This window comes from Cygnus olor, chromosome 13 (assembly GCF_009769625.2).
Source record: "Cygnus olor isolate bCygOlo1 chromosome 13, bCygOlo1.pri.v2, whole genome shotgun sequence".
NCBI lineage: Eukaryota > Metazoa > Chordata > Aves > Anseriformes > Anatidae > Cygnus > Cygnus olor.
Window position 1 is genome coordinate 15,749,801 of NC_049181.1, and position 26,728 is coordinate 15,776,528.

Below are 26,728 nucleotides of genomic sequence, written 5' to 3' on the forward strand. Positions count from 1 at the left end.
TGCAGCATCAAACTTTATATGCTTTATTATTAGAGAAAATACATATTTGCATCAAAATACTCATAAAAAAGCACCTCTTGACATGGGGAATTCGACACACAGACATTACACGCACCCATGGGGACTGCCAGCCCCAATTGCTACTGCATCTCTTCCTCCCTCTGGGCCCTGTATTCCTTCATGCTCTTCTGCAAACAAGAGCAAAGGATAAATGTTAACAGCACGCATCTGAGCAATTCACACACCTCTGCCACCGCCCAGGTCTGTGCTGTGACTTCTCTGCCCGGTGCCTGGAAAGGCTGAGGGACCCAAAATGCTCTGACAGAGCTCCAGGTACTTTCAGAAGTGACTGAGCCTTGCCACGGCGTCCAGCTGCAGGTGTGCACCCTACAGAGAACCTGTGCAGGCACTGGCCTCATCCTGCCGGAGACCTTGAGGCAATACCCATTTCCTTAGAGCAGACAGTCGAGCACACTGGGAGGACAGCAGCTCAGCCTCCAGCATGCTGGGTCTCCTCACCAGCCCGCAGCTCCACCTCTCAGCCACTCTCCTGCTAAAACGCGCAGGGCAGAGGCAGCACTCAGAGCTGTGCAGTCCACAGACTGGCCACGGGACGCAGCAGGGAACCTACAGACCAAGCACAGCCTCTTGTGGGTACTTTGGCACTTCCCCGCTCACAGGGAAGGAGAAAGCTCAAGAGCGTTCCCATTTAGGTTAAAAGATGGGAAGTCTGAGACCTCCTTCCTCTGTCACCTGCAGGCATTTCTGCTCCTTAATGCTCTAGCAACAGCAAGAACACGGGCAGAAACACTCACAGGGAAACAACAAGCTCTGCTGAATCTCATGTGCCACCTTCCACTGGAGGACCAGGAGGGCTTTGCAGAGACTGATTTCTCCTTTCCTCTTCCCCAGCCCCAGTGGTTTAGGACTTGGAAAACCACAGTCAAACCAAGGTCTGGCAGAAAATGTCTGAAAAAACTACATTTTGTGTGTCAAAAGTGCCTACAACACAGTTCTCAGCCCCTTCCTTTCCCCTCTGAGACCAAGAGACAGAAAATGCCCCAGAGCTCTTCAGGCAACAATCTCACCTCAAAGGTGTTGAGCACGTGCTGGCAAACGCCCATCAGGTCATTCAGCCCCTTGCGGAATGGCTCGACAGCAGGGAGGGACCCTTCAGGAAAGGAACCACGTTAGTGAAACGGGGGTGGCCGAGGACCTCTCCCTCATCGCTGCAAGGCAGCGCAGCTGTCACCGAGTCCCTGTGACGGGGAGAGGCTCCCGCACAGCACCCAGGTACGTGCCCACACGCTCCTGCCTCGCAGCCCAGCCCAGCAGCATGAGACCTGACCTCAGAGGGGTGGTCCAGGCTGTGCAGGAGCAGCAGACACTTACTCTGCGGTTAGCCCCATGAGGAAGAGGTTGTTTTGGCAAGGCTAGACTGAGCAGGAGTTATTTTTAAGAAATTAAAGAGTCAGCTAGTACAGACTAACTACTTGCTTCCAGGAACTGGCTTCTACATATCTGATGCTCAAGGGAACAGCCCCGTGGGGAAGGAATGAAACAACAGCATCCCTCCAGGCAGCAGGCAAAGCTGCCGAGCGGGCAGGGCCTGGGTGGAAGGCAGCAGGCGAGAAAAGGGGGTGGGGTGCTGGGAGGAATGAGTGAGTGCCAGAGGCTCAGAGCTGTCAGTGCTACCTGTTACCAGGGGACAAAATCCTCTTTGGGAGGCAAGTCAGCAGGACAGCACAGACAGGGGAAGTCTTTCAAGAGAGCCTTGTATCATAGCTGGCAGGGAGAAGGAGGAACAAGCTATCCTGCTGCAGCTAGGTATGTCAGCCCCGTTTCCAAACCCCATAGCGATTTGCGGGCAGATCAGCCCTGACAGGGAGCAGCAGATCTATTTTGTCCTTTTGCTGCCGTTCAGGGCCTGCTGCCAGCCAACCCAGACACCTGGGCCATGGGCTCCTCGGGCCTCAGCTGGCAGGATGCTGCTCAGCTCTACAGCTGGGAAACACAAGAGCTGCAGCATAAAGCCCAGGGCAGCCTCTCCAGCTGAGCAACAGGGCACAGCGGTTGCAGATGGCTAGCAGAAAAAAGAGAGAAAAGTGCTTTTCTTTGTTAGAACAACCCACGGCTGAAACCTGACCCGAGCAGGGGGAATCCCACAGAAGAACCCCAGGCACAAAGGGAACGCACGTGTCTGTACCTCTGGTCTGGATCCGGAAGTTGATCTTGCTTTCTGAGGGGTGGGTGATGCAGTAGCCACAGAACTCCACATCAGGGCTGCAGGAGGAGAGAGAGGAGAAGCGAGCAGTGAATCCCAGGTCTGCCCACAGCACAGCTCAGGCAAGTCAGAGGCTCAGGCCAGCCAGACCCGCTGGGGCTCATGGGGTTTAGAAAACTGGGGGTCTCACGGGAGGGGTATGCTGAAGGGAAGCGACCTGTGTAACTTTACTCATGTTCTTCACCTCGTTGCAGCTTTGCAAAGGAAAACTACGTCTGGCATGCTGCCAGGCACCAGCCTAGCACCACCAACTGTCCAGTGGCAGGCCAGAGAACTTAAAATGTCTTTGACATGTCAGATATTAAATTACATCCACAACTAACCATCAAGGAGCAGAGAGAGTTAGTTGTTACCCGAGGGACGGAAAGCTAGAAGCCATGAGGGTAAGACAGCCAACAAGACGGAGATCTCACCAGCCAGCCCTATCCCACAGCACTCAGGTGAGAGAGCAAAGCAGCCCAGAGATAGTTGCCAAGGTCAACCTGAGGTCTAGATCATCACACAGGCTCATGGAGATGAAGGTCAGGCTAGAAAGTCAATTCACAGCAGAGCAGGGGAAGGAAATCAGGTCAAACAGAGCCCAGTGATCACAAGGGAGGCCGATAATGATGAAGAAGGGCTGTACCCAATTAACGGCATCTAGTACAGACAAAACTGTTAGCCAAACTGCAGACTAGGCCTCCAATTACATAGCTCAGACAAAGAGAGAAAGCCCTGAGCTGTGCTTAAATGGGGCTCCTGGGCCAGTGGGCAGGGTGTGGGGGAGGCCCCAGGTGAGGCTGGTCAGGCCCAATAAGGTCTGTAAGTGCCCTCTGGGTCCTAACACCAACAGCACAAGGAAAAGAGCTGATCTTGTGAAGGAAGATAATTTCTGATTACGTGTTTTATTCCAGTATCAACTGAGATGCAGCTCAAGAAAAAGGAGAGCAGGGTAGGGGACAGAGATGCCCTCAGCAGTACCAGGCACCCTGGAGGCTCTGCTTACTTCTTCATGACCATGTATCGCAGGGAGTTGCCAAGCGTGTGGTCTTCGTCGTGCAGCACAAACGTGACGCAGTTTCCATCTGTCCCATCTGCCTGGACCTGCCACAAATCGGGAAAGAAGAGGTGCTGTAAGGCTCCCTGAGGTAAGGAACACCAGGGTGCTGGTGAGGAGTAAGTTACCAGACCTAGCTGATGCAGCTACACCGGGGTCTCTGAGCTAGCAGGGGCTGAGAACTGCGTTTGCTGCTCTTTCAGTGACCTGTGCCCCGGTGTACGGGCTGCTTTTGGGGGCACTGCGTGTGAGCTCAGGTCGCAGGCCGCTAACTCTGCTGCAAGGGAAGGCTTGCTGCTGAACCCCATAGCAGCAGCTGTTCTAGGCTCAGGTGCCCCAAAAAACGTGCTGCTAACCCCTGCTTCCTGAGCAGCCTGGTTTGGGATCCCCTCCAAAGCCAATGAGCCACCTAATTAATTGCTCAGCTGCCAGGGGGCTGCTGATCCCCCTGACCTCTCCCCAGGCTGCACAAAGCCTGGCGTGCCCAGGCAGCCCCAGCCGCTTCCTCTCCTGGCAGCAGGGAGGCTTCAAGGCTGAGCGCTGATCTCTCTGCGTCCTGCCTGTTGTCAGATCCTCAGCTGCTCGGGCAGTTTTAGAGCCCCCTGGTGGAGCAACGCCTCCCCGCAGCCCCCTTCCCTCCTCCAGGTACAGCAGCCCCCGGGGGCCTGGCTCAGCAGGGAGATGAAGGCTGCTTTCTGCAAGAGATCACCCAGACCCGCAGCGTGACTCCAGGGCAGGCTCCCCGCACGCCGGCTGTCAGAGAAGAGCAGATGTGATGCAGCACCGTGATGATGTAGGCCTGATCTCTTTCCCCCTTGCCTCCCAGCAACTCGCAGCCCACCACCAAAGCAGGGAGTCTTACTGGTGATTGAAACAAGGAGTGGCAGAAACACCTTCCCTTGGCACGGCACAGCGACCCTGCCTGCTGCCCTGCTCGCCAGACCCAGCTCCCTCCTCCTTCCCAGACACAGCTGCCAGCCTCAGTCCCTCCTGCTGCCGTGCTCTGCAAGGCAGTATTTACTAAAACTATTTGCCTCAATTGTCCTCAAGAGCATTTTTCCTAGGATTGCAGGCTAACTCAGGAGGAAGCTGTCTGGCCCCTGTTTTGTCCCTGCATTCAGTTGCACCCTAGCTCCAGTGAAGCCCTATACGGGACAGATGTGTTTTTTCAGGCTGAGAGCAAATATTTACGGCTGAGTTATAAACGTTGCATAGAAATGACTTGAAAAATAGGATGCCTGGGGCTTGAGCACAGCTCTGGGAGCTGCACTGGCTTCAGAGTCCTTCTGAGAGCTTTAGTGTGCAGGAAGGGGAGGGATGGGACAGGGCAGGACACATCTCCTGTGTGGTGGCTGGGTCAGCAACAAGGTCAGCTGGGGCTGCAACAAGTGCCTAAGAGCAGCAACACAGCGAGCTCAGCTCTGCCTCCTCAGCACAGCACGAGTACCCAGCGCGTTGATCTGGCACAGGAGAGGCAGAGCACGGCCGTTTCACAAAGAACACCTTGTGCTGAACCTGTCCGCTTCAGAGATCTGTGGTTTTTTTTTTTTTTCTTTCTTTCTTTTTCCTGTGGAGCATTCTCTGATGCAGCCCTGCTGAGGTCCGAGACCGTAAAAGCCTCACCACTTCTCACCCGGCCACCGGCCTACCTAGCCAGGGATCTTGCCTCTGGCACAGCCGCTGCCTGAGCCTTCGGGGGGAAAACGCAGCCCTTCCCCAGTACAGGACGGCTCCTCCCTGGTCCCCGCAGCATCAGACCCGTGCCCCGCGGCAGAAGGCTGAGATCTCTCCCGGGTGTTAATCTAGAGGTGTCCTGGTAGTGCGCTGCCTGCTGCAGGAAGGCTTCTCCTCCTAAGAGCCAACCTGATCTAAAAAATAATAATAATAAAAAAAATAATACAAAAACTCCTCCTGGGGTAGGGAAATCCTGCTCTTCTGGAGCTTTCCCCTCTTCAGCTACGCACGGATTCACCAGCGCTGCCACGGAGCCGTCCTCGTTCTTCTGCCCTGGTACAGGGAGAAGGAAAACCTGGGGAGAGCTTCAGGGCTGATGGAGCCCCCCAGGGGACCAGAAGGATGGAGAAGCCCCCACCTTTCCCCCGGGGTCACCGGGAACCAGCCTGCCCAGCCCCCGTGGCCCGGCTGTCCCCGTGCCCCACGTCCTGTCCCCGCGCCGCGCCCCCCGGCCCAGCCCCTCACCATCTCCAGCGCGGCCTTCCTCTCGCCCTCCTCCGCCATGTCGCGCCGCCGGACTACAGCTCCCGGCGTGCCCCGCGCGGGGCGGGAGGCCCTTCCGGAACACCACTCGGCGGGACTACAACTCCCGGCGTGCCCCCCGCGCGAGGCAGGACGGCCTGCCGGGACGCGACTCCGCGGGACTACGACTCCCAGCGGGCGCCGCGCCGCGCCGGAAGCGCGTCACGGCGGGGCCGGGGCGGAGGAGCCGGGCGGGCGGTGAGCGGCGGGGCCGGGGCCGGGGCCGGGGCCGTGAGGGGCAGCAAATGGCGGCGGGGGGGGGGACGGGGGGGCCGGGAGGCGGCACCGGGGCTCGTCCCCGGGCAGGGCCCCGCGGGGCTGGGGGCGGCTGCGGGGGGCCGGCCGGACCCCGGGCACGGGGCTGGGGACACGGGGATGTATTTGTATGGTTTCCTTTGCCGCGGGGGGGGTTATTTTTGCTTTTTCTGGGAGAATTTGTGCTCGCCCTGTCTGGCAGCTGCTGCCTCCTGCGTCAGGAGGGGCCCGGAGCAGCTGCGTGGCCGCCAGTCGCTTCTTTTAGCGAGACCCGAACCGGCTGCGGGGCTGCTCTCTGGTGCAATAAGCGATAGCCTGAGCTGTCAGAGGTTAACCGTGTTCCGGCCCCGTCTGTCAGCCTGGTGGCTGTGGTTTTTGGCCTGGCTTCTCTCCCGCTCCTTCAGGCGGAGGCGGCAGCTCCTGCAGAAAGCCTCCGAGAAGTGACTCCTGCGTGCTTCAGCTCTGAGCGGTCCCCGTTTCTGCTCGGTGCCCCCGTCTCACGCCGTTAACTGAGGGCCTCAGGGCTGTGACCTGTGGTCAGCGCCTCGCTCAGCCGTGCCCGCCTGCGGGTGGCCGATTCCTGGCCCGGGGCTCCGGTCCCGCTGCGCACGGCTGTGGTGCTGCGCTTCGAAGAGCTGAGAGAAGCTCTCAGAGGCCGAAGGCAGCGAAACGTTACCGGGATCTGCGATTGCTTCAACGCAGGCGGCGTGTGGCCGATGCAGCAGTTTAAGGCTGGCTTAAAGTGAAGACGGAGGCGCCAGGATCTGTGGCAGGATGTCGGGGAGCTCGGGGCTGGGGGCGCCCTCAGGCAGCTCACGTTGGTGTGTCGGTGTGCCGAGCAGCCTCTGGGCTCTTCTGGGTGCAGCTTTCTGCGCCGAGGCAGCTCTAAAGCACTCCAGGCAAGCTGCGAGCTGGTAGGGTCGGTGGTGCTGGAAGGAAATGCTGTGGTCAGGCTTGTGAGAGGCTTGCAAATGACTTGGCTCCCTGCTCGTCATATGATGTTCTTGCCAGCCGAACTTGAAGAAGTGATGCAAGAAAGGACTGGGTGCTCTGGAAGCGAGTTTTGAAGCTCCTGTGAAGCACCAGAACTGGTGGTGCGGGGGCTCCATTGGCCTTGGTGTAACCCCTCATTGCTCCTGTTTGAGAGGAGCAGTGTCTGAGCAGGGACAGCACTAAAATGGAAATGCTGGGAGAGTCGCTGCCTCAGCTGGGGCTCTGACGTGACTGCTCACCTGCCCTGCTGCTGGCGGGTGTGATCTGCTCTTCAGAATATTTCTCCCTGAAAATAAATAAATAATAATCCTGGGCTTCTGTGGAATAAATGATTTTCTATGCTGGGAACAGCTGTACTGAGTCAGACCGAAGGTGGCCCTGGCATCTGACTAGCGGGGTGCCCAGGGAGGAGTGGAAAAACAGAGGAAACTTGAGATAAGCTCTTAAGCTCCAGTGAGTGGCTGCTTGGGTGCTTTTGGTTTAATGGGATTCTTTTCCTCCATAAACGTGTCGGTCACTTTGTGAACTCGCGTGAGCTATTCTTCTCCTCGATGTTATGTGGGAATGAGCTTCAGAGGATGCGCTGTGGGAACAGCCGCTCCCTTCTGTGGGACCGGTTCGTGAACTTCTCATTTTTGTGTTAGAAATAGTGAGTAATCACAGCTTTCTTCTCCGTCTTTATATTCTGTGACCGCCACGATCTCCAGGTGGACACTGACGTTGATTGGCCTTAATGAGCACCGTCCGTGTCTGTCTTCAGAGATCATCTCCTCTAGATCCTGGATGTAAAGCGATGTGGCTTTTTCACTTCGTGTTGCTGACAGACTTGCTGCTAGAGGGCAGTTGCGAGCCTGCAAGTCAGCGTTACCTGTGGCTGGGGGAGGGAACGCAAACCTGGCTGGGTTTCACCTCTCTCTGCTGCCACTTTTAACTGTGCTGGAGTTTCAGCCCAGAGGGGAGAGGGAGGAGGCAGGCGAACACCGCCGTTTCTTCAGCAGCAGTAAGAGGGGGCTGCCGATGTGGGCGCTCGTCATCCTCCTTCCTAACAGGCTGTGTGTGCCAGCTGGGGGTCAGTCCTCTTGTTTTAAGTCCCTGAGCTGCCTCCAGATGAGGATGGTGGGGGGGAAACAAGCAGTGTGGGGCACAGCGAGAGCAAGGGGAGTTGTCATCTCGTAAGGAACAGCAGGTAAATGCAAGACGCTGCCTGTGTTCCGAAAATAGGTCTTGCTCTGAGACGGGGTGGGTGGGAAGCCGGCCGTGCAAAGCAGCACGAGGGGCTTCCCCTGGATCCCTGGTGGAGATGAGGGGGCAGGTGCGTGGGTCTGAGAGGTGCCAGTTCTAAGCCAGGAGGAAGCGAAAGAAGCAGGTCTGCCTGAGGGGGGGCTGCAGCCGAGTGCTTCCTTTCCCCTGCAGTCGTTGATGTGCTTTTGTGGTACCAGGCAGGAGCAGCAGAGGAGAGCAGCTTCTGTCTGCACAGCGTGGGGCTTTTTGTGTCCTCCCTCCCCCTCTGCTGACAGCGGGCTCTGACGGTTTTTCTAGAGCATGCTGTGCTGGAGCTGTGCAGTCTGAGGACTTCTGCTCTGGTTCCTGCTCGGCTTGCTGTGGTCTCTTCGCAAACTAATCCTCTGCCTTCTGCTCCCTTAGGTGGTGCTGGCCGTGAATTCCTTGGTGCTCCAACTGGTTAAAGATTGGGGATTAACCATGGGGTGTCTTCTCTGGATTAATCCACAAGTTTATGCTTTTCTCCTCCGATCTCAAGCTCTTACGCCTGTTGCTGGCCGAGCCTGAATCCCTAAAGGTCTGGCTGACAAAAAGCAGACCCGTGAGGCATTAGTTGGTTGTCTTTTAACTTCATGGTCTTGTTAACAGCCCCGTGTTGCTCCTGCCACCTTTTCCTTTGCTGCTGTGATCGCTCGTGCATCAGTTCAGACGAAGGCAGGCAGTTCTTCCGGCACAGCGCTCGGCAGGGCCGACCCCGGAGCAAAAGACCCCGCTTGCATCAGTAGGTGGCTTCAGTCAGTGCCAGGGGGGTAGAAAATTCGACTGGGCACAGCCTGTGTTCAGCCTTTCTACCCGTGGTCTTTGGATCCTGAAGCTGAAGCTGCCGTACCTATTTCTGGAGAAGTCTCCAAGCTCTTGCGCTGCGCTGAAGCAGGCGTGCGATCTTCCCAGCCAGAATGCAGAGATTTCTGGGCACGGTGCAAGGCAGGCAGCGTCAGGGCGGTCAAGTGCAAAGTGAAAAACGAGATTACATTTGTTTATTTATTTTGGTAGGGTCAGAAGTCTTTCCAAAGCAGAAAAGAGGCTTATGGAGGTACTGAACCAGCCGAGCAGATGTCACAGCTGTGGTCTGACGTGGTTTCACGTGTTAAATCTTCGGTCTGTCGTTAGGTTGATGCGATGGTACTTCATAAAGTGTGCCCCTTTATGTGGCAGCAGGCACGTTCTTCTGACTGCGGGGACTTCACCAACGTCTGGCCCTCTGCCACTCGTGTGCCGTAGTCTGTTTGGTGTGGTACACGTGCAGGAGCGATGGCTTGTACGAGGGTGTGTAGCCGTGGACAGGCGGTGTGCAGACGTGCTCTCTTGCTTTGAGAAATGCAGACTGTGTTTTATAGGTGCCTTGGTGCAACAGTGAGTTCCTCAAGACCGTAAAAAGCAGGTGTGCGTGGTGTGACTGGAATCAAGGGGCAGCTTTTCTCCTGCAGTCTGATAGCAGTCAAAGCCAAGGCATCGCTCCTGAACTGAAGTTGTGTCAGGGGTGGTGGGCTCGGTCTGTGCGATGACCTCCTGTTAACATCGCTGCAAGACAGTTCCTTCTCTTCTGAAGGTAGCTTCTTTGAGAAGCAGGAAAAATCTGAAGGGTCCCCTGAAGAAGAAAACAATGTACCTACGGCTAGAGATCCAGGTGGAAACAGTGTAGGTAATATTCATTGTGAGCGAAATTCACTGAGTGCAGGACACCTTGCGGTTGCAGTTTAAAAAAAGAACAAAACAAAAGCACTCTCCTAAAGGTCGTGGTAGTCTTGGTGGTTTTCTGAACTGAATGTAAAAGGCGGAATGAGAAGTTTTCTGCTGATGATATCCCGTGGAAGTACTGACCACGCTCCCTCCCGTCATGCTGAGGGCTGGGAGGATGTTGTTAAGACTGCAGTGTTTTCTCTGCCAAATAACAAGGCAAATTCTTGTGTTTTTATCTCCAGATAGCGTGAAGTCATGGCTATCCTGTTCGCTGTCGTGGCGAGGGGCACAACCATCCTTGCCAAGCATGCCTGGTGCGGAGGAAACTTCCTAGAGGTGACAGAGCAGATCCTGGCAAAGATACCGTCTGAAAACAACAAGCTGACCTATTCACATGGGAAGTGAGTAGTGTTTCTCTTCTGGATGTTGGAGAGACTAGCTAACGTGTGTGAGGATAGCGGTGAATGGAGGTAGCGAAATTCAGTCCTCAACAACGTCTGGATGTGTTGGTATGCTAGTCTTTCCCCCGGTTTTGCAAAGTAACCAGGACTTGAGTTTAGCTTAAGAAATTAGTACCAGGGCAGCTGGTATGAAACGAAGTTTTCTACCCTTATACAGCTTCCACAGTGAATGGGAAGGTGCTCAGCTGCGGGTGTGTATTTGGCCTGTTGTATCTGCTGGCTTTTCCAGTGCTTTAGGCAAAAATGTCACCCGTCTCAGATCGTTTGTGCATCCTGGTTGCTTTAAGGGAAGTCCCGCAGGCTGTTTCTCTGAAAGGCATCCTGAGCTACCACAAATCCGGTGTCTGGGACAGGCATTTAACTCGGGCTTGTACGGATCTCTGAACAGTCCTTGGCTGATGTTGATAGAACACGTTAGGTTTAAACCCTCCTGGCGCTATGCTAATTTATTGCGTGTGTGAAGTACATAAGTTAATGTGCTGATGGGCAAACTAAAGAAAAGTGCGGAGAAAGCAGATGCAGCAGCACTGGATGCTATTTCAGCTCTCTTTTGAGTTAGCACTGCGGCTGGATTCTCAGTATTGTCCAAGCTGTTGTCTTAAAGCTGTTTTGGCTGCCTGAGGATTCAAAAGATAAGAATTTGGGTAGTCCTCCTTTGCCTTTCCCAGCCTTGGGACCACTAAGAGTCCCTGGGGAGGAGCTTTCTGAGGACGCTGCCTGCTCCGTGGTCTAAAGTACTTTGGATGCTGAATCATTTTCTACTGTAATTTTCAGGGAACAGTCATTTCCTTTTGTGTTACCTTTGCCTTGAGTGCTGCTCAGCCAACTACAAAATTGAGCTTTAGGAATGCCGTGGTGTGTTCTTATAGCTGAAAGCTTGAATTGTGGTGTAGAGGTTGATTGCCCTTTGCTGGGAGCACTGCGAGGCAGTTAACTGATGCATCTACACTTGCAAAGCGTGCTGTGAAGCGTATAATCTTTTGCTCACTACTGAAGGTTTCCTTAATGAGGCTTCAACAAACGTTGCAGAAGATCAGAGCGGCTTGCAGCGTGGTGGTTCTGCATTGCATTGTGCTGTTAAAAATCAGCTGGTGCCCGTCTGCAGCTCTGGGTACTGAGCTTAGCATCAGCGCCTCCTCTGCTCACGTTCAGTCTCTTCTGACGGGTCTTCTGTTGGCGTCGCTTTTCCTGTGCTCTGGAAGAACAACCTCTTAGGTCAGAATCTGCCGGCCCTGCCTCCCCGCGGGGAGAGGGGAAGGAGGAGTACCTAGCCATGTCTTTGGGCACAGCATTCATTAATATCTTCCCACGTGCATGCTTTGGAGCTGGCGCTTTCTTCCCACTGTCAAAAAGCAAGGATTTGGGTTTGTAGAGGTGCAGAACAGGCACTCTTTCTTCCTTTTTCTTTTTTTTTTTTTTCCTTGCATGATCATAATACCTGGACAGGTCGTTACAGCTTTAATGAAGCCGAGCGTGCACAAGGAGTTGTTATTCTTCCTGTCTGCAGGATTTCAGAGATCTGCCTTGTCAGGGCCCCAGCCATTAGGCTAGAGAATTGCACCGTTGCCTGTCTTGGATGATTACTTTATTTTGCAACAGGAAAATATTTTTATTTTGCAACAGGAAAAAAAAATAGGCTTATATTCCATTTGATGAGGGTTGTTGCCATTGGTTGTTGGTTTTTAGAAGATCTTCTGGGTCTTTCATGTAATCTCCAAGGAAAATCAGCCTTCTAGCATCAGAAGTTCTGGGTGTTGCTCTGTCTCTGCTGTTAAGATTCTCCTACAAGTCACTGGGGAGTCCGTAAGGCAGTGCCAGGTGAGCTTTACCTCTCCCTTCAGAATGGAGGGGCAATACCTGTAGGTACGGGGGGATTTTTTCAAGAGAAGTGAGCTTCAGGACAGCAAACTATACTTCTAGCATGCTCCCGAGGCTTATTTCAGTGTCCAGTTATTCATATAATACAAACCCTGAATTTTAAAGCTACAGAGCTGCATCCTTAAAGCTGTACGAGGCAACTGCTCTGCAGCGTGTGCATTAACTCCCTTGTATTCTGGAGGCTTTGTGAAAGGGTTCCGCAGCTGGTGGTGAGGGGACAGTGTCAGGAAAAACGGCAGCTAAAGCCAGTGAGTTGAACTACGCTGCTCTGATCAGTTCTGGTCTGCATTTAGTTGTGTATGAACTTTGTTTTTTCTGTTTCGTTTTTCTCATGGGCCTAGAAACAACAGCCTGGTTTTACTTTGAGAAGGTACTGCTTTCAACTGTGGGTTGTTTGTTTTGCATTTAACTAACAGCTGTTTGCACCACACCTCTCGAGGCGTTAACGCAGCCACGTGCTTCAAGCCAGTTTGCCCTGATTACTGTTCTGTCAAATTCATTTTCTTCTGTGGTTGCTTTTGTTTTGTAGTGTTTGCAACAAAAACCTGAGGCAGTGCAAGCCGGTGGTCATACAAACTCGGCTAAAGAAGCAAGTCACTGTACTAATGAGGTTCATTAAAGTATTAACTGGCCTGTCACTCCAACTAATCTCTCAAGCTAACTGTGCGTGGGTGCTTGGATACACTGACAAGGGTTAGACGTGAATCTTACGCTGGGTATCCCATCAAGGTTTTGTTTTTCACAAGTAAGTAGCTGGAAGAACATGGAAGTGAACTTGTTCGGCAGCTAAATGTCCCACAGTTCCTGCAAAGCGCGGGATGCTAAGCGCACGATGTCAGCGATCCCTTAACGAGTAAGTGGTCTCGCAGTGTAGCTTATAGGAATGGAGATGCTTAGGATCTGAACAAAGGTGGCCGGGGTATGTTGGCATCTGTGCCTTTTCCTGTACTGTAACTGGAGTTTGCCCTTTTCCAGCCCTTGAAGGCCCTGCGGACACTGGCATCTTCCAGAGGATTAGTCTTGTGGCAGCTTCAAATGACTTGTTTTCTTTCCCTCTTTGCAGTTACCTGTTTCATTACATCTGCCAAGACCGGATCATATACCTCTGCATCACGGATGACGTAAGTATTTGGGTTACAGCTGTTGCGTATACAGGCTCTTCACGAGATTTAGCTTTTTCTGTCTGTACGTCAATGAAAAATCAATAATGGGTGCTAATTTGAGATGCCTTATTTTTTCCACTGGAGCTTTTAACTGATGGGAATGAGAACACAGCTCTGAAGCCGAAGCCTGAAACTCAAATGCATTGAATAGTTAGCCTGAAGTTAAGTTCTTATTTTTCCTTGTTTCTCTCTCAGCAGCCCCAGTGCATAGAATCTAGATGTAGAGGTAGGTTTTTAATCGTCAGTGTATTCCAGTTCTAGAAATGCTAAAGCAAAATCTTCTCCCTCATCGGAAAAAGATAGCAGGCACAGAATGAGAACTACATATACTTACGTAATGTCTGCTTCCAGCTGATGTCCAGGAAGGTGCCTGGGATTTGGCTGCTATTGAAACCCCAGGATAACCAGTCAAATCCTGCAGCGTTGTGCACAGCATGCCTGCTAGCAACTGATAACTGTGGTTTCTTTGGCTTCATGCCCCGTACGCTTCGTTATCTAACTGACTGGATGCGGTCTGCTGTCTCCCTTTTAGGACTTTGAACGTTCCAGAGCCTTCAACTTCCTGAATGAAATCAAGAAGAGATTTCAGACCACGTATGGCTCAAGAGCACAGACAGCCCTTCCCTACGCAATGAACAGCGAGTTCTCAAGTGTCTTAGCTGCGCAGCTGGTGAGATCTGTTGCTACATGGGATATTGCTCTGACAAGTTAAACCTCTCCCCAGAAGGTCTTCCTGTATTTGTTCACTTGTAACCAAAGTGCCACGTTGAGACTATAAAGCCAGGGGAATTGGCTGTTTTCCCTGTGCTCTCCCTACAGCTGGGTTGCTTTACTGTTTCAGTGATTATCCACCCCAACCCCTTTTTTCTAGCGATGCATTCGCTGTTTGCACCATATAGGTGCACTGTAGGTCTCAAAGGTAACATTTGAAATCTCAAATCTAGTTCCAGTTGACTGTGCAGTCCAAGATAACGTCGCTGTCATTATGAGCGAGAAGAATGCATGTTACTCTTCCTATTGAACCAAACCTCAAAATTGAGTACCTAGTAATTGCAGACTGCCTTTCACTTCTCCCTCTTACTACATGGTAATTTGTGGCATGCTGCTGGAGCGCGATAGGGTATTTGCTCACGGTACAGCTTTCATTTCAGGAGGCAAGAAAAATGGGCTTGGGTTGCAGGCAAGTTCTATGTACAGAATCACGGTAGGCTCGCCAGCTAGCTTGCACAGGTGCTCCAAGGACTTCCATTCCCAAGACAGCAGCTTAAACAGGAGGATAGATGTGCTAGGATTTTACTTGGAGCCTCCAAACCCCAGAAGCAGAAGAAGCTGGGGCATGTATCTGTGTCACCCTCAACTCACACTTTTCAGCTGGGGTTGGACTGGTGTTGAAGATGGTGCTGGATTCTGAGTCTGGAGACTGTAGACACTGTAATTTTGCAAGAGAGTGAGTAGCTCCTCCAGTAGGATTCCAGTTTGGAAGTAAGGTGAAGCCCATGCCACTGGAGTTCATGAAAAATTCCTGAAGAGTAGCATGTGAAGGGCTGTGGGACAAGGAGCATTGCTGCAGCACAGATGCAGTGAGGAAAGCTGCTGTCTGAAAGGGAGCTTCCAGCAGCATAGTGCATCTTCTTGCCAAGTACTATAGTTCTTAAGAAATTGTCAGGTTTCAGAAGAGTTTATATTAGCTACCCTGTGCCTGATTGTGGAATCCTGAAGGGACAGGTTGATCTGGTCTGGAGTCCCTCTCCAACTGGAAGTGCAGAGGAATTGTGTGCTTATTTCACTCGCCACAAGAACCTGATACAGCCCTGGAGCTACTTTCACACTTTCAGAAAAGTGCTTTGCTCGCTGCTTATTTGAGGTGTGGCAAAGCCCACAGCTGCCAGACGGAGATTTCAAATACCAATATTGATTTGTGTTTTATTCACAGCAGTGTATGGGTATAGCTTCTGAAGTATTTCGGTGCACAGCATAGTGTTTGCATTTTCCTTCACCCTCTGTAGAATGAGATGAGCTGCACTTCAGAGCTTTTTTTTTTTTTTTTCCATTTTCAAAGACAGCACTGACTTTATGGGTAACCTGAGTCTGCAGACAACATCCTGCCCTACTTCAGTGGGACTTTTTGTGCTGGAAAGGAGAGGAAAGGCAGAAAGCAGTTGCTCTAGGAAAGAGAAAGGATGCTCTTAAAATATAAGGTGTTCTGGTAGTGGCAATGTTGCGGTTCCTGCTTATCCCTGGTGTTTGGTTTGCAGTGGTAAAATTCAAGCACCTGCAAAGAAAAGAGTCCTGTGGAAATTTACAGGCTTGGTCGTGGTTGCTCGATGTAATGTCAAATTAGAGGAATGAAGTCAGATAGGAGTAGAGACGGAATAAATAACTGCCCTGTGACTCATGATCAATAATGTTATTAGTGTACAAAGCCTCAGGCTACATGGTCTGCAAGAACAGTGTTTTTAATCGTGTTTGAAGTTCAAGTCACACTTCTGAGAGTTCTTAATTGACTACAGACAATTTCATAAGTTGAGCAATACTATTTTTGAGACCTGTCTGAAATTAAAAGGAGGATGTCCTTGGAATATTGGCTTTCAGAGCTAGTGTACGCAGGCTGTATCTGGGGCAGCAACAGCTGGCACTGTACACAAGGTGTAGGAGGCTCCCCATTTGCTTTGCTGTGACTGGTGAGCGTGTTTGTTTTGCTGCTGCCGTCCTTAAAGCTTGGCTTTTTTCCTGTTGATTTGCTAAAAATGCCAGATTTCATGATATTCCAGGTGCAGGAGGAGAAGTACTTTGCTGCTGGTCTGGGAGCATAGCTTGTGTAAGTGCGAAAACCAAACAAACTTAATAACGCTCTCTAGCAGTAATAGCTGCATTTTGGGATGCAGGGTGTAGCTGGGGTTTTGACGTGGGGGATCCTGAAGGAAGGATTTGCACTCGCACTGTTGCTTCCTGAATCTTGTACTGGGGTTTGTGAAAAGAGTCATTTGTGTTGGTACCTTCAATGACGAGCAGAGGTGATTCAGAGCATGTAAAATTGCACGTAGTTTATTGCAAAAACTATTCTTTGGCTTACGCAGCAGACAGAAACAAATGAATAATAAAGCCAGCGTGGCTTCAGAAGAGCCCAATGAGTTGTGCATAATAAATTAGATTCAGTCCTATCACAGATAGGAAGTTCGTTTTTTCCTTTCCACCAAGCCTTGATGTGTGGAGTCTGAAACTGAAACTACTCAAAGTGATGACTTGTTGAAATGTAAGTGATTCTCGGCTGCAGTAAGCTTAATGAATTGCCTTATCAGAAGAGCCGGGCAGTGTTCAGAGCCATGGTGGTATCACTTCTAAAAATCCCAGCCTTTCCATCTCTCTAAAGCATGGAGTAGAGCTGCTTTCCTTGGGTTTCGCATATTGATGAATTCCAGGCATCGACTAATAAAGGTTAAGCAATAAGAGAGAGCTGTTCCCTCAGATGGCTCTAAAACTTGCTAAGATTAGAGCCCCGAACGATCAAAGGCCTCATAGTGCAAGAGCAGGACTGTATCGAGGTGGTTACAGAAGTAACTTGGGGATGTTGAGTGTGGAGGAAGAGACCCTGTGGCAGTTTAGAGATCAAGCTGTTAGTCAAGTGCATCGCACAGATAATGCTGAAAAGGGAGGTTACGCTTCCAGTAAAACCAGTGACCAGCTCGGAGAGTGCCAGTTCTCCAACTTCTAAAAAACGAACCTTTGAGTTCCTTTCAGTGCTATAGCTGTTGATTATGGCATGAGTGTATGAATGCTGTTAGAGCACTCAACTGTTGGTTCTTCCCACGTGGTCAGAAATGGATGCAAATTGAGTGCTTACTGGGGAGAAAACTGGGGCTTAGGAGGCCACGGTTGTCATGAAGTACAGCAAACGTGATCTTGTCCTGGTCTCTGCTGTCAGCAAATCTTTTAAGATGGTCTCTTATTAAGAGGTGCTTTGTGAAGGCCTTCAGATATGAGTGCAGCGGCTGCAAGTTTAGAGCAAGTTGAAGGTTTATCCATGAATTTTGTGAGAGAGACCTGTTTCCCTGGGTGAAGGAGACTTAGGGAGCAGGGCAGTGGAGCTGTAGCTAGTATTGCTTGACTGCAGAGGACCTGTGAGGACAGCAGACTTAAAGTCCATCCAGGAATAGCAGAACTTAGTTATCTGATACGGACTTCACCTCAACTCCCCTCCTTTGCTTCTGCAAACATCGTGAGACTCCTTTTAAGCTGGGGATGTTGGCTAGTGCTTCTTCCCCCTAGCAGCCGGAACCATGTAGCCACCAAAGGTTCACTGGTCATCTGCTTACATCTTTACAGGAAGAGCAGTTAGGCAGCTCATGCTGGCCATCTCAAACAGTGCATGGTGTTCGCAGTTCACAGGCCCCCTTCTTCTTTGTCGGAGCTCCTGCTTGATGCTCACCTACAGAGAGATGCGCTCTGCCTTGCGTGTGAAGTTGCAGGGCTCTCCTGATACGTTTCACAGAGGATTACAGAAGATGATGAAGAGTTCTGAACTATGACAAAGGCAACAAAATGGCGTGTGGGAGTGGGAACAGTGTCTTAACTTTCCTTGCGGCAAACTGATTAAACCTTCAAAAGAGGCTTTTACTTCTGGGCACTCTGGAAGTTGCAGGCACTTGTCTGCTGTGCAGCTACTGCAGTGCAGGAGCAGATGGGCATGTGTGATCTGTAAGTGGCTGAGAAGTTGGGTTTTGTCTCCTACCTGCTTCTTGATGTCTCAGGTAACTTGGAGTCTCAAATGTATGTCCTTTGTGCTGTTCAGTAGTGGCCAGGAGCTTCCCTTTTTGTTTGAAGTGCTGTGTGTATGATGCTTGCTGTCACTGACTATTCATTTGTTACAGAAATACCACTCGGAGAGCAAGGGTACTGACCAGGTGGCAGAGACGCAAGCCCAAGTCGATGAACTTAAAGGAATCATGGTTCGAAACATAGGTACCCGGCTTCTTTTTGTGTCATGCCCTGCAGGGAGTGTTACCGTGAGCGGAGCTGATGGGGGGCTGTCCTCTCCTGACAGAATAAACTGGGGAAGAAGGAGCCGGGGGAGCTCCGAGTTTGTGAGCTGTTAATTGTTTTGGATTTGGTTCAGGGTGGCACATGGGGGCAAGGAGCACTGCTTGATGGCACTGCAGAGCTTGTGATGGGGTGCGGCGTGCTCTGGACTTGGTCTCTTTGTCACTGTGGCCTTCCTGCAGCTGCTGTGATGAAAATGTTCTCAGCATTTTGTCCCGTTAGACTTTGGACTGGGTTTGGACAAGTCTGATCACTTGAAAATAGAGGACTAGATCTGGAACTGACCAAAATTGAGTGGGTTTAGTCCCAAAGCGTGTGAGATATGAGACTGTTCCTTAAGTACCAGTGCCTGGCAATCTGGAAGGGTTGAGAACCACTTCTTGTCTCAGACACCACTGCCAAGAGCTCCTGGCTTGCACTTGATCTTTGGGTATTACAAGCTTTTTGCACTGGGATTCTACCTACAGATACGGATTTTTCTTTCTTTCTCCAGACCTCGTGGCACAAAGAGGAGAGAAGCTGGAGTTGCTGATTGATAAAACCGAGAACCTTGTGGATTCGGTAAGGCTGGGGAAGAGCTTTAGAAATGGGGAAGTTACAGAATCACAGAATCGTCTAGGTTGGAAGAGACCTCCAAGATCATCTAGTCCAACCTCTGCCCTAACACTAACAAGTCCTCCACTAAACCATATCACTAAGGGCTACATCTAAACGTCTTTTAAAGACCTCCAGGGATGGCGACTCAACCACCTCCCTGGGCAGCCCATTCCAATGCCTAACAACCCTTTCGGTAAAGAAGTTCTTCCTAATATCCAACCTAAACCTCCCCTGGCGCAACTTTAGCCCATTCCCCCTCGTCCTGTCACCAGGCACGTGGGAGAATAGACCAACCCCCACCTCTCTACAGCCTCCTTTAAGGTACCTATAGAGAGCGATGAGGTCTCCCCTGAGCCTCCTCTTCTCCAGGCTAAACAACCCCAGCTCCCTCAGCCGCTCCTTGTAAGACTTGTTCTCCAGACCCCTCACCAGCTTCGTTGCCCTTCTCTGGACTCTCTCGAGCACCTCCATGTCCTTCTTGTAGCGAGGGGCCCAAAACTGAACACAGTACTCGAGGTGCGGCCTCACCAGAGCCGAGTACAGGGGGACAATCACCTCCTTAGACCTGCTGGCCACACTGCTTCTTATGCAAGCCAGGATGCTGTTGGCCTTCTTGGCCACCTGAGCACACTGCTGGCTCATATTCAGCTGACTATCAACCAGTACTCCCAGGTCCTTCTCCGCCAGGCAGCTTTCCAGCCACTCATCTCCCAGCCTGTAGCGCTGCTTGGGGTTGTTGCGCCCCAGGTGCAGGACCCGGCACTTGGCCTTGTTGAACTTCATACAGTTGACCTCAGCCCATCGGTCCAGCCTATCCAGATCCTCCTGCAGAGCCTTCCTTCCCTCGAGCAGATCGACACACGCACCTAACTTGGTGTCATCTGCAAACTTACTGAGGGTGCACTCGATCCCCTCATCCAGGTCATCGATAAAGATATTAAAGAGGACCGGCCCCAGTACTGAGCCCTGGGGGACTCCACTAGTGACCGGCCTCCAACTGGATTTGGCTCCATTCACCACAACTCTTTGGGCCCGGCCATCCAGCCAGTTTTTAACCCAACAAAGCGTACGCCAGTCCAAGCCACTAAGTCTAGCGGGGCACCTCCCCTGGTAGGCTCTCTAACCAGCTGCGTCAGGAAGCTATCTTCCACGCTCTCCAGAAACCTCCTAGACTGCTTTCTCTGGGCTGTGTTGTGCTTCCAGGATATGTCTGGGTTGGGGTCCTGCATCAGTTGTGTTCATCGAAGAGCAGCATCTAGAGCTGCTTTTAAACAGACACTGAAGTATCAGGATGTAAAGGCTCCCTGTGTTGGAAACGAGGCCTGTCTTATTTCCCCCCCTCCTTATAGCTGTTTTACCAGCTGCATACCAGCCTTCCAGCTCCTTAACAGAATGAAGGAGTAAAGTAAGGGAGAAATGACTGAGGAGGCAAATTTAATGTAATTATAAAGCATATGCTATCCAGTAAAATGGCCTACGCTCTGGAAACTTTTCTGCCTTTTCCCTAGGAATCCCTAGACCTGACTCAGCATCTTCCTCTGCAGGGTCTAGGAGAGTGCCGGTGGGTCCTGTATGGGGCCTGGGGAGATCCAAACATCTCAGAGCTGGCAAAAAGGAGTAATGCTTTAAGAGAGACACACTAGAGAAGCTCGTGGTTACCCAGTTGGGAATACTGTCCTCCAGCACGGGGTGTTTAAATCGTACCACTTTCTGAGATAGTGGCAGGAAGTAGTCTAAGCTCAGGTGTAATGCCTTAGACAAACAGACTGGAATTCCTTCTTCAGTTAATCTGAAGTCACACATATACTCTCGCAGGGATTGTTTGTTGTTGGAAACCATGCAGAAAATGAAGGAATGGGACATGGCTCTAGTCTGAGTGCCTTACAGCCCAGTGGTGAGAGTGTCCTTAGAAATCCAGGACTGAAGTTTTCAAGCTTGAGACCAGTTTATTACTCCCTTGTGAGCCTTTACCACCAGAATGCTGCACATAAACCAAGCACATCAGATTCCTCCCGGCAAGAGTAGTGAGGGCTTTGTTTTGGTAGGGGGATCTGAAGAAGCCAGTCCTCAAAGTAGTCCTGTCCTCTGGACAGCCAGTCTGGGCTGAGATGAGGCATGTTGCTCCATGTCTGCACTTGGACAGTTGTGTCGGTATCCAGCAATCCTAGAAACACCTAGGAACTTCACAGCTGGGTAAGAGAAGTGTTCCCAAAGTTCAGGTGGTGGTTGAGCCTGGAAATCAGCTTTAAATCAAAATTACAGTTAGGGATGCAGTTCTGCTTGGTGTCGCCTTATCTGAAAACACTGAGGGGTGCTTTGCGGGGGAAACTTGAAAATAACCAGCAGAGTGTGCTGCTGAGCTGGCTCAGCGCAGATTCTGCAGCCTTTCTCTGTGCAGGCATCTCCTTGCATGCATGTGAAAAACGTTATACTAACGCAGCCTGGTGGGTGTTCAAGGTCATCTGGCAACCACTGCCTGTCTTGACTAGGTGGGGATTGCAGGATATTGGGAAGACTTGGAGCAGGACAAGCATACTGGAGGAAAGCTGTAGCATTAAAGGGTTTGTTGACTAGTCTGAGTAGATCTGCTGTTGAGTGTAGGAAATATCAGTAATTCCTTAAATATTTTGGAGCACTTCAGTTCTCCAAAGTTTGCAAGTTGAATGAGAACCCAACCAGAGGTAATCCGAGATAAACTAATCCTTGTGGACAGCCTACAGACCTGGGGATGTTCTGCATGCTTAATTCTCCCAAGCTGAGTGTGGGAGGGCACAAACTCAAGCTGGTTCTGGACTTACTGTTAGGCTTTTTTGTCTGTTTGTTTTTTGATGTCACCCCTAAAGTAGCATGGGGGAGAATTTTTCTCTTGATGCCTGTTTGGCCTTACAGTATTGTAATTGCGGGAATTAAATTACTCTGGAGGAGATAACTGTAGTGCTTTGGGTTATTAGGGAGGTAGGATGGTATGGGTGTGTGCATCTTCATCTAGCTTCTTGCGATGCAGCTTTCTTTACAGCAGGTTCAGGAATGAAATAGCTGTTTTACTTTCTCTTGCAGTCGGTCACTTTCAAAACTACCAGCAGGAACCTTGCTAGAGCCATGTGCATGAAGAACCTCAAGCTCACCATTATCATCATCATTGTATCAATCGTAAGTACGGAGCTCAACAACCTTTAGCTCTTAAGTAAGGCTTAACTACTGGAAAATGCCAACAGCACGTTGCTGTCGCGTGCACACATGCTTGGAATGGTCTTAGCTTTAAAACAAGTGTTACAGTGGTTGTATGGGAGGTGTGGAGAGAGGAGCATTGTGCCAGACAGCTTTTCTTGTCCAGGCAATAGGAAAAGCTTTCTAGACAACTTTGTCTAGCTTGTAAGAACCTAAGACATTAAGCTCATGGCTCCTCCATCTCTAATGGCTTTTTAGGCCTTATTCCTGTTGGTATTTAGTGAATTAACTTGGGACGGTGTACCTCCAGCCTGTGATAAATGTAAACGGTGCTAATGTGAGGATGCTGAAGTATAACTTCAGGTTAGATATGTGAAGTACTTTGTCAGCACTGAACCCTTTGCCGGAGGACATTTCTCATCCTGTGTTGCTGCATGGATGTGGAGGAGGAGGTCTTGGTGCAAAATTCTGTAGGGCATCTGACAAGTTACTTCAGGGAGTTGATAACCTGGGGTTTGCAAACTTGTTTTGATTGCCAGGCCAAGTGAGCAGTTGACTGAAGGACATAACTTTGATTCTCTACTGAAGTCTACTGTTTTCTTTCCCCAGGTTATCATCTATATCATTGTATCGGCTGCCTGTGGTAAGCTTGCATAGCCAGCCTGTGTGCAGAAGTAACCGGGAGCAGTTGGTGCTGGTCAGTTGGAGATGAGAATCACAGGAGTGTGAAGAAGCAACCTACAGAATAACTCTTAATCTTTCACTACTGACACCTTCTCATTCTTCATCCCTCCAGGACTTCAGACTTCTTTGCCTTACCACCCCAAACAGGCCCAGCTGGTCGCTGCTTCTGTGCAGCTGTAACCTCAAGAATGGGCTGTTTTAAATTACTTGAAGGGATTTTTTTGTTTTGTTTTTCTGTCCCATCTACAGCCTCCTCAGCTGGGTAGGCGGTACAGCCAGCTCTGGAGGGCACGCGCATGCTTGCCCATGTGTCCCTGCAGCTTTGCACTTTCATGTGAGTGTGCAAGTGGAGAACTACGGTTTAGCAACCGTCCTACCCACAAGGATGGCACTGGAGGGTAGTTCAGGGTGGGCTGAGCCAAACTAATGGGAGAGACACAGGATGGGTGTGTGTGTTTCCATTTCCCACAAACAGTGGAGATCCAGGTGCCCCTCCCTGCACATCTGGCCTCTTGCAGTGTTTCAACACGTAGCGATTGCAAGTGCAATATTGGTAGTAAGAAAATGGCTTTGGGGCTGGGCTTTATGCACTGTAAAATGTAGGTGCTGCTTCTGTATGAAATCTCCTTTTTCCTGGTGGTCTTTCTGCAGTTGGTAGGAGAGGGTGTTAGGTCACCTCAGCACTTTGAAATGGCCTCCTCTTCATTAACATTTCTTCCTCTCCCTTCCCCTTTAATTTGTGGCTAAATCAATCCAGTAAAGGAGACGGTTCCATATAGTTAAGGTTGCAATAATGCATATGCTTTGTCACCTATTATTTCTCTTCTTCTTTTGAGGTTGGACTAAAATGAGTATTAACATTCTCACTTGTTAAGGTGAAGTTGGGGGGGCCAATCAAGGCCAACCTATCAATCTGGCTTAAGGTGTCAGGTATTAGCTGCTTGTGCTTCTACTCAGAAGGTTTGTGCTAAGAACTGAAGACAGAGAAGGAACAGAAGGCTGGAGTTGAATGGATGGTTACTTTCTCTATGGTCTGAAGCAGAAAAGATCTTTCAGAGGATATAGTAACAGGTATTCCTGTGTGCAAAAAAAATTATTTATATATACCCAAATCTCCAAGGCTAATAACCAAACGTAGGATCAGCTACCCTGGTAATGTGCTGCTATCACGAGTATAGGGACTGCTCTGCCTAGTGTTGGAAGCTGTGATCGCTGTATTTTTGTCCCATCTGGGTATCTGAATTATCAGGCCACAAGCCCCAGACAGCCCCGGGATGGGCGTTGTGCAACAAGCAGGCGGGGCAGTGTGGCGGCTGGAAGTCCTGGCTGACTGGAACAGAAGCTGTTGTTGCCTGGGGTGCGAGGAGTGTGGGACTTCCATCTCATATCTTAGAGGATTATTTCCAAGAGAAGAAATGGAAACACCTGAAATCTCATAAAAGCATCAAGTGGTGTAATAAGGAAGCTGCATTGCTTTGGCACAGGGAAGTGACTTCTAATGATGGGTGGAAGCTGTGCAGGTGTAGGAAAGGGAGGCTCAGTTTGGTGACTAAACTCTGACACTTGGTGCCATGGGTTCCCTAAGCCCTGCAACACAGGCTTGCCACAGGCAGGACAGTGATATTAAATGGCTGCTCCTTCACATGCTTTGCTTGGTGTACGGTACATTGACCTTGGAGCTTTCCAGCAGGTGCCAGGTAAAAAGTTCTCTTGTAAACTTGCATGGTTATTTATTTGGATTTGACTGATTTTACTAATGGTAATCAGATCTTGGATATCCAGAAAGTGCCAGTGGTTCTGATCAGTACTGTGGTCACTGGCCTTGGTTTCTATTTTGTGTTATGCCACTGTGAAGCAGAGAAAGACTTCCTTCCTCTTACCTGGAAGTGGATGTGGAAGAGAGCCCTTCTGCCCCTCCTTATTATCGATACAGCCTCCCCCCCAGCTCAGTGTACAATTGTGCATGTTTTAGGGATTGTTAATGTTACTGTGTTAATTTCTATGATTTGTTGTCTTATGTACAAACACTTTTTAATGAAGACTTCCTTTTCTTTTAAAGGATGCACTGAGATATTAGTGTAAAAACAAAGTTAACCTGATCTAAATAAAATGACTGTACAGAAAGCAGGTTTCCTTAGCTTTGTGAAAGGCTGCCTGACGCTAGATGTAGACTGTTGGTAGGAGTTACTCTGTGAAACCAGTGTGTCCGTGGGGATGTGGGTCTCCCTGTGTAACACTGCAGCTCCAAGCCTGGTGTCACCCTGTGTGGCTGCTTGACAAATCACACAGAGAAATCCTGCTGTGAAACAGCTCCCACGAAGTCCATGTGTAATTTCTCAGCTTTGAGAGGATTCTGACTTAGCTTTGATGCAGGTGTTAGAGCCTGTCATGACTTGACAGTGGCTTTATTTCTGATGATGGAAAGAATCTGCTTCTTCCTGGTTTTGACTTAGAGCATCTGTGAGTGCCTGGGACAGAGGGATGCTGAGAGATACAGGAGAGGATGCCTGTTTGCTCAGGGCACTTATGGGGGTGGAGGGAATATAAAAGGAAGTGATGATACAGGCAGTAGTGCTATCACTTGGAAGCTAAATAAAAATTTGTGTGAAAATGTGTTTTAAGGCAATTTTCAGCGACGTGAGATGAAACCTCTGTGTTACGCAAAATCCCTAATAATGGATATAATTCCTCCCTCTAGTCTTAGCTGGGAAGAACCCATCTTTTCTGGAAGAGTTTACCATACTGTGCTGGACTGATTTAGTGCAGCAGCAGCTGGTGACTAAGCTCACTGCCTTGCACTTGAGTCTCCATGTTTAAAAAAAAAAAGGCAAAAAAGCTTGGTAGCCTTTCATCTACCTCAGGAATGTTAAGTGGCTGTAGTAGCGTTAAGTGCTGGAATCAGACTCATGCATCAGTATGAGGGGGTTGGATTTCCTCTTAAACTTGCAGAAACTGTTGAAGTTCAGTTGATACCTTGATGTGAGGTAAAGAAAACTTGCATCCTAATGATGGCTGCTAGGGCTTAGAGATGATACAGAATATCAAATCTGAATGAAGATCACCTGCTCTAAGCCTGGCTGGGAAAATGAAAGGATTTATCGTGAATTAACATCTCATTAGTTTAGTTGTTCTTATAGAGCTGGGTTTTGTGCTTCATGCTCCTGATCTGTGGACCAAAAGCAAATATATGGCTCTCTCTGGGGAGGGATAACCATCTTCAAGTGCTTGTTGGTATCAGGTGTATATTTAAAATGCCCATGAATTCAAGCAGAAGCTAATCTCAGAATATGGCCCTGATTAACCTTCTGGCTTGCTTCTTCTAAATTAGCCTCAGGTCTGTCTAGAAACATGTATCTAAAACTGAGTCTGTAGACAGCTGTCTTTCAGTTCACAGAAACAGTTACAAAAATCTATTAAGCTTTATCTACAATATAATCTTAAAGTATTTAAACACTTACTTTCTCTAGAAAGCTTTTGTTCTTTATTTTCCATTAAGTACCTGATTAAATAAGTAGCAGCTGTCTCAACTTAAGAGGCTGCAGAGAAATGTAGTGCATGTAAAATGCTGGCATGCTCTTAACTTTGGAATATAAACCACAATAAAGACAAAAGAAAAACTCTCAAACAATAGAGAAATCTAACTGAAGTGTTGCTAGTCTCTTATTTACTTTCCCGATGCACAGAAAGATAAGTCCAATGTAACGAGGTTTCCAGTTTTTCCACCAGACAGATGTGTTAGAAGAGAACCTTCTCCACAACGGAAAAGCTTTTACAAGACCGTCCTGTAAACTTTCAAGGCTTTATCAGAAGTAGCAAGAAGCCTGTTTGTCTAACAGTAGTCATCTCTGGCCTTCTGATGTGTGGAAGGGAGGTGCTTATATTCAGAGAACGAGCAGTCACCTTAATTCATTCTCATTTGTCTCTCTTCTGCAATGTAACTGTGCTAACAAAAGCC

General features: G+C 49.9%; 2 protein-coding genes and 1 long non-coding RNA gene across 9 annotated transcripts; 2 read left to right on the forward strand and 1 right to left on the reverse strand.

Moving 5' to 3' along the window:
* LOC121077570 (DNA-directed RNA polymerases I and III subunit RPAC2-like) lies at positions 1-6,315 on the reverse strand. 4 transcript variants are annotated; one of them, XM_040572873.1, is made up of 6 exons: positions 5,520-5,676; positions 3,270-3,367; positions 2,207-2,283; positions 1,089-1,171; positions 816-978; positions 1-188 (listed from the first exon to the last, which is right to left on the reverse strand). In XM_040572873.1, coding segments are annotated over exons 1-6 (462 nt in total). In that variant the 5' UTR covers positions 5,559-5,676; the 3' UTR covers positions 1-186. The 4 variants fall into 4 exon arrangements, with proteins under 4 accessions (XP_040428807.1, XP_040428809.1, XP_040428808.1 ...); XM_040572874.1 differs by lacking the exon at positions 5,520-5,676 and adding an exon at positions 6,147-6,315 and having other exon boundaries at positions 110-627; XM_040572872.1 differs by having other exon boundaries at positions 110-627.
* On the forward strand, positions 2,299-5,507 carry LOC121077571. Its single transcript, XR_005824170.1, has 3 exons — positions 2,299-3,081; positions 3,178-3,411; positions 3,966-5,507. It is a non-coding gene; the product is annotated as an uncharacterized LOC121077571 (long non-coding RNA).
* On the forward strand, positions 5,684-26,414 carry VAMP7 (vesicle associated membrane protein 7). 4 transcript variants are annotated; one of them, XM_040572868.1, is made up of 8 exons: positions 5,684-5,774; positions 10,028-10,186; positions 13,188-13,245; positions 13,820-13,957; positions 18,156-18,246; positions 18,818-18,885; positions 21,979-22,071; positions 22,699-26,414. In XM_040572868.1, the coding sequence occupies exons 2-8, from the start codon at positions 10,041-10,043 to the stop codon at positions 22,744-22,746; spliced, it is 642 nt and encodes a 213-aa protein (XP_040428802.1). In that variant the 5' UTR covers positions 5,684-5,774; positions 10,028-10,040; the 3' UTR covers positions 22,747-26,414. The 4 variants fall into 4 exon arrangements, with proteins under 4 accessions (XP_040428802.1, XP_040428805.1, XP_040428803.1 ...); XM_040572871.1 differs by lacking the exon at positions 5,684-5,774 and adding an exon at positions 7,335-7,473; XM_040572869.1 differs by lacking the exon at positions 5,684-5,774 and adding an exon at positions 7,507-7,824.
* The last annotated feature ends 314 nt before the right edge of the window (positions 26,415-26,728 follow it).

Bases quoted from the DNA above. Each gene is read 5' to 3' on its own strand.
- VAMP7 (XM_040572868.1), top strand. From the start codon at position 10,041: ATGGCTATCCTGTTCGCTGTCGTGGCGAGGGGCACAACCATCCTTGCC. The intron at 13,958-18,155 runs GTGAGATCTGTT...CATTTGTTACAG, and splicing joins GTGTCTTAGCTGCGCAGCTG to AAATACCACTCGGAGAGCAA. The intron at 18,886-21,978 runs GTAAGGCTGGGG...TTTCTCTTGCAG, and splicing joins CCGAGAACCTTGTGGATTCG to TCGGTCACTTTCAAAACTAC.
- LOC121077570 (XM_040572872.1), bottom strand. From the start codon at position 5,558: ATGGCGGAGGAGGGCGAGAGGAAGGCCGCGCTGGAGATG. The intron at 3,368-5,519 runs GTGAGGGGCTGG...GATTTGTGGCAG, and splicing joins GGAAGGCCGCGCTGGAGATG to GTCCAGGCAGATGGGACAGA. The intron at 628-815 runs GTGAGTGTTTCT...CTTGGTCTGTAG, and splicing joins GCAGAGCTTGTTGTTTCCCT to GTTCCCTGCTGCGTCCCGTG.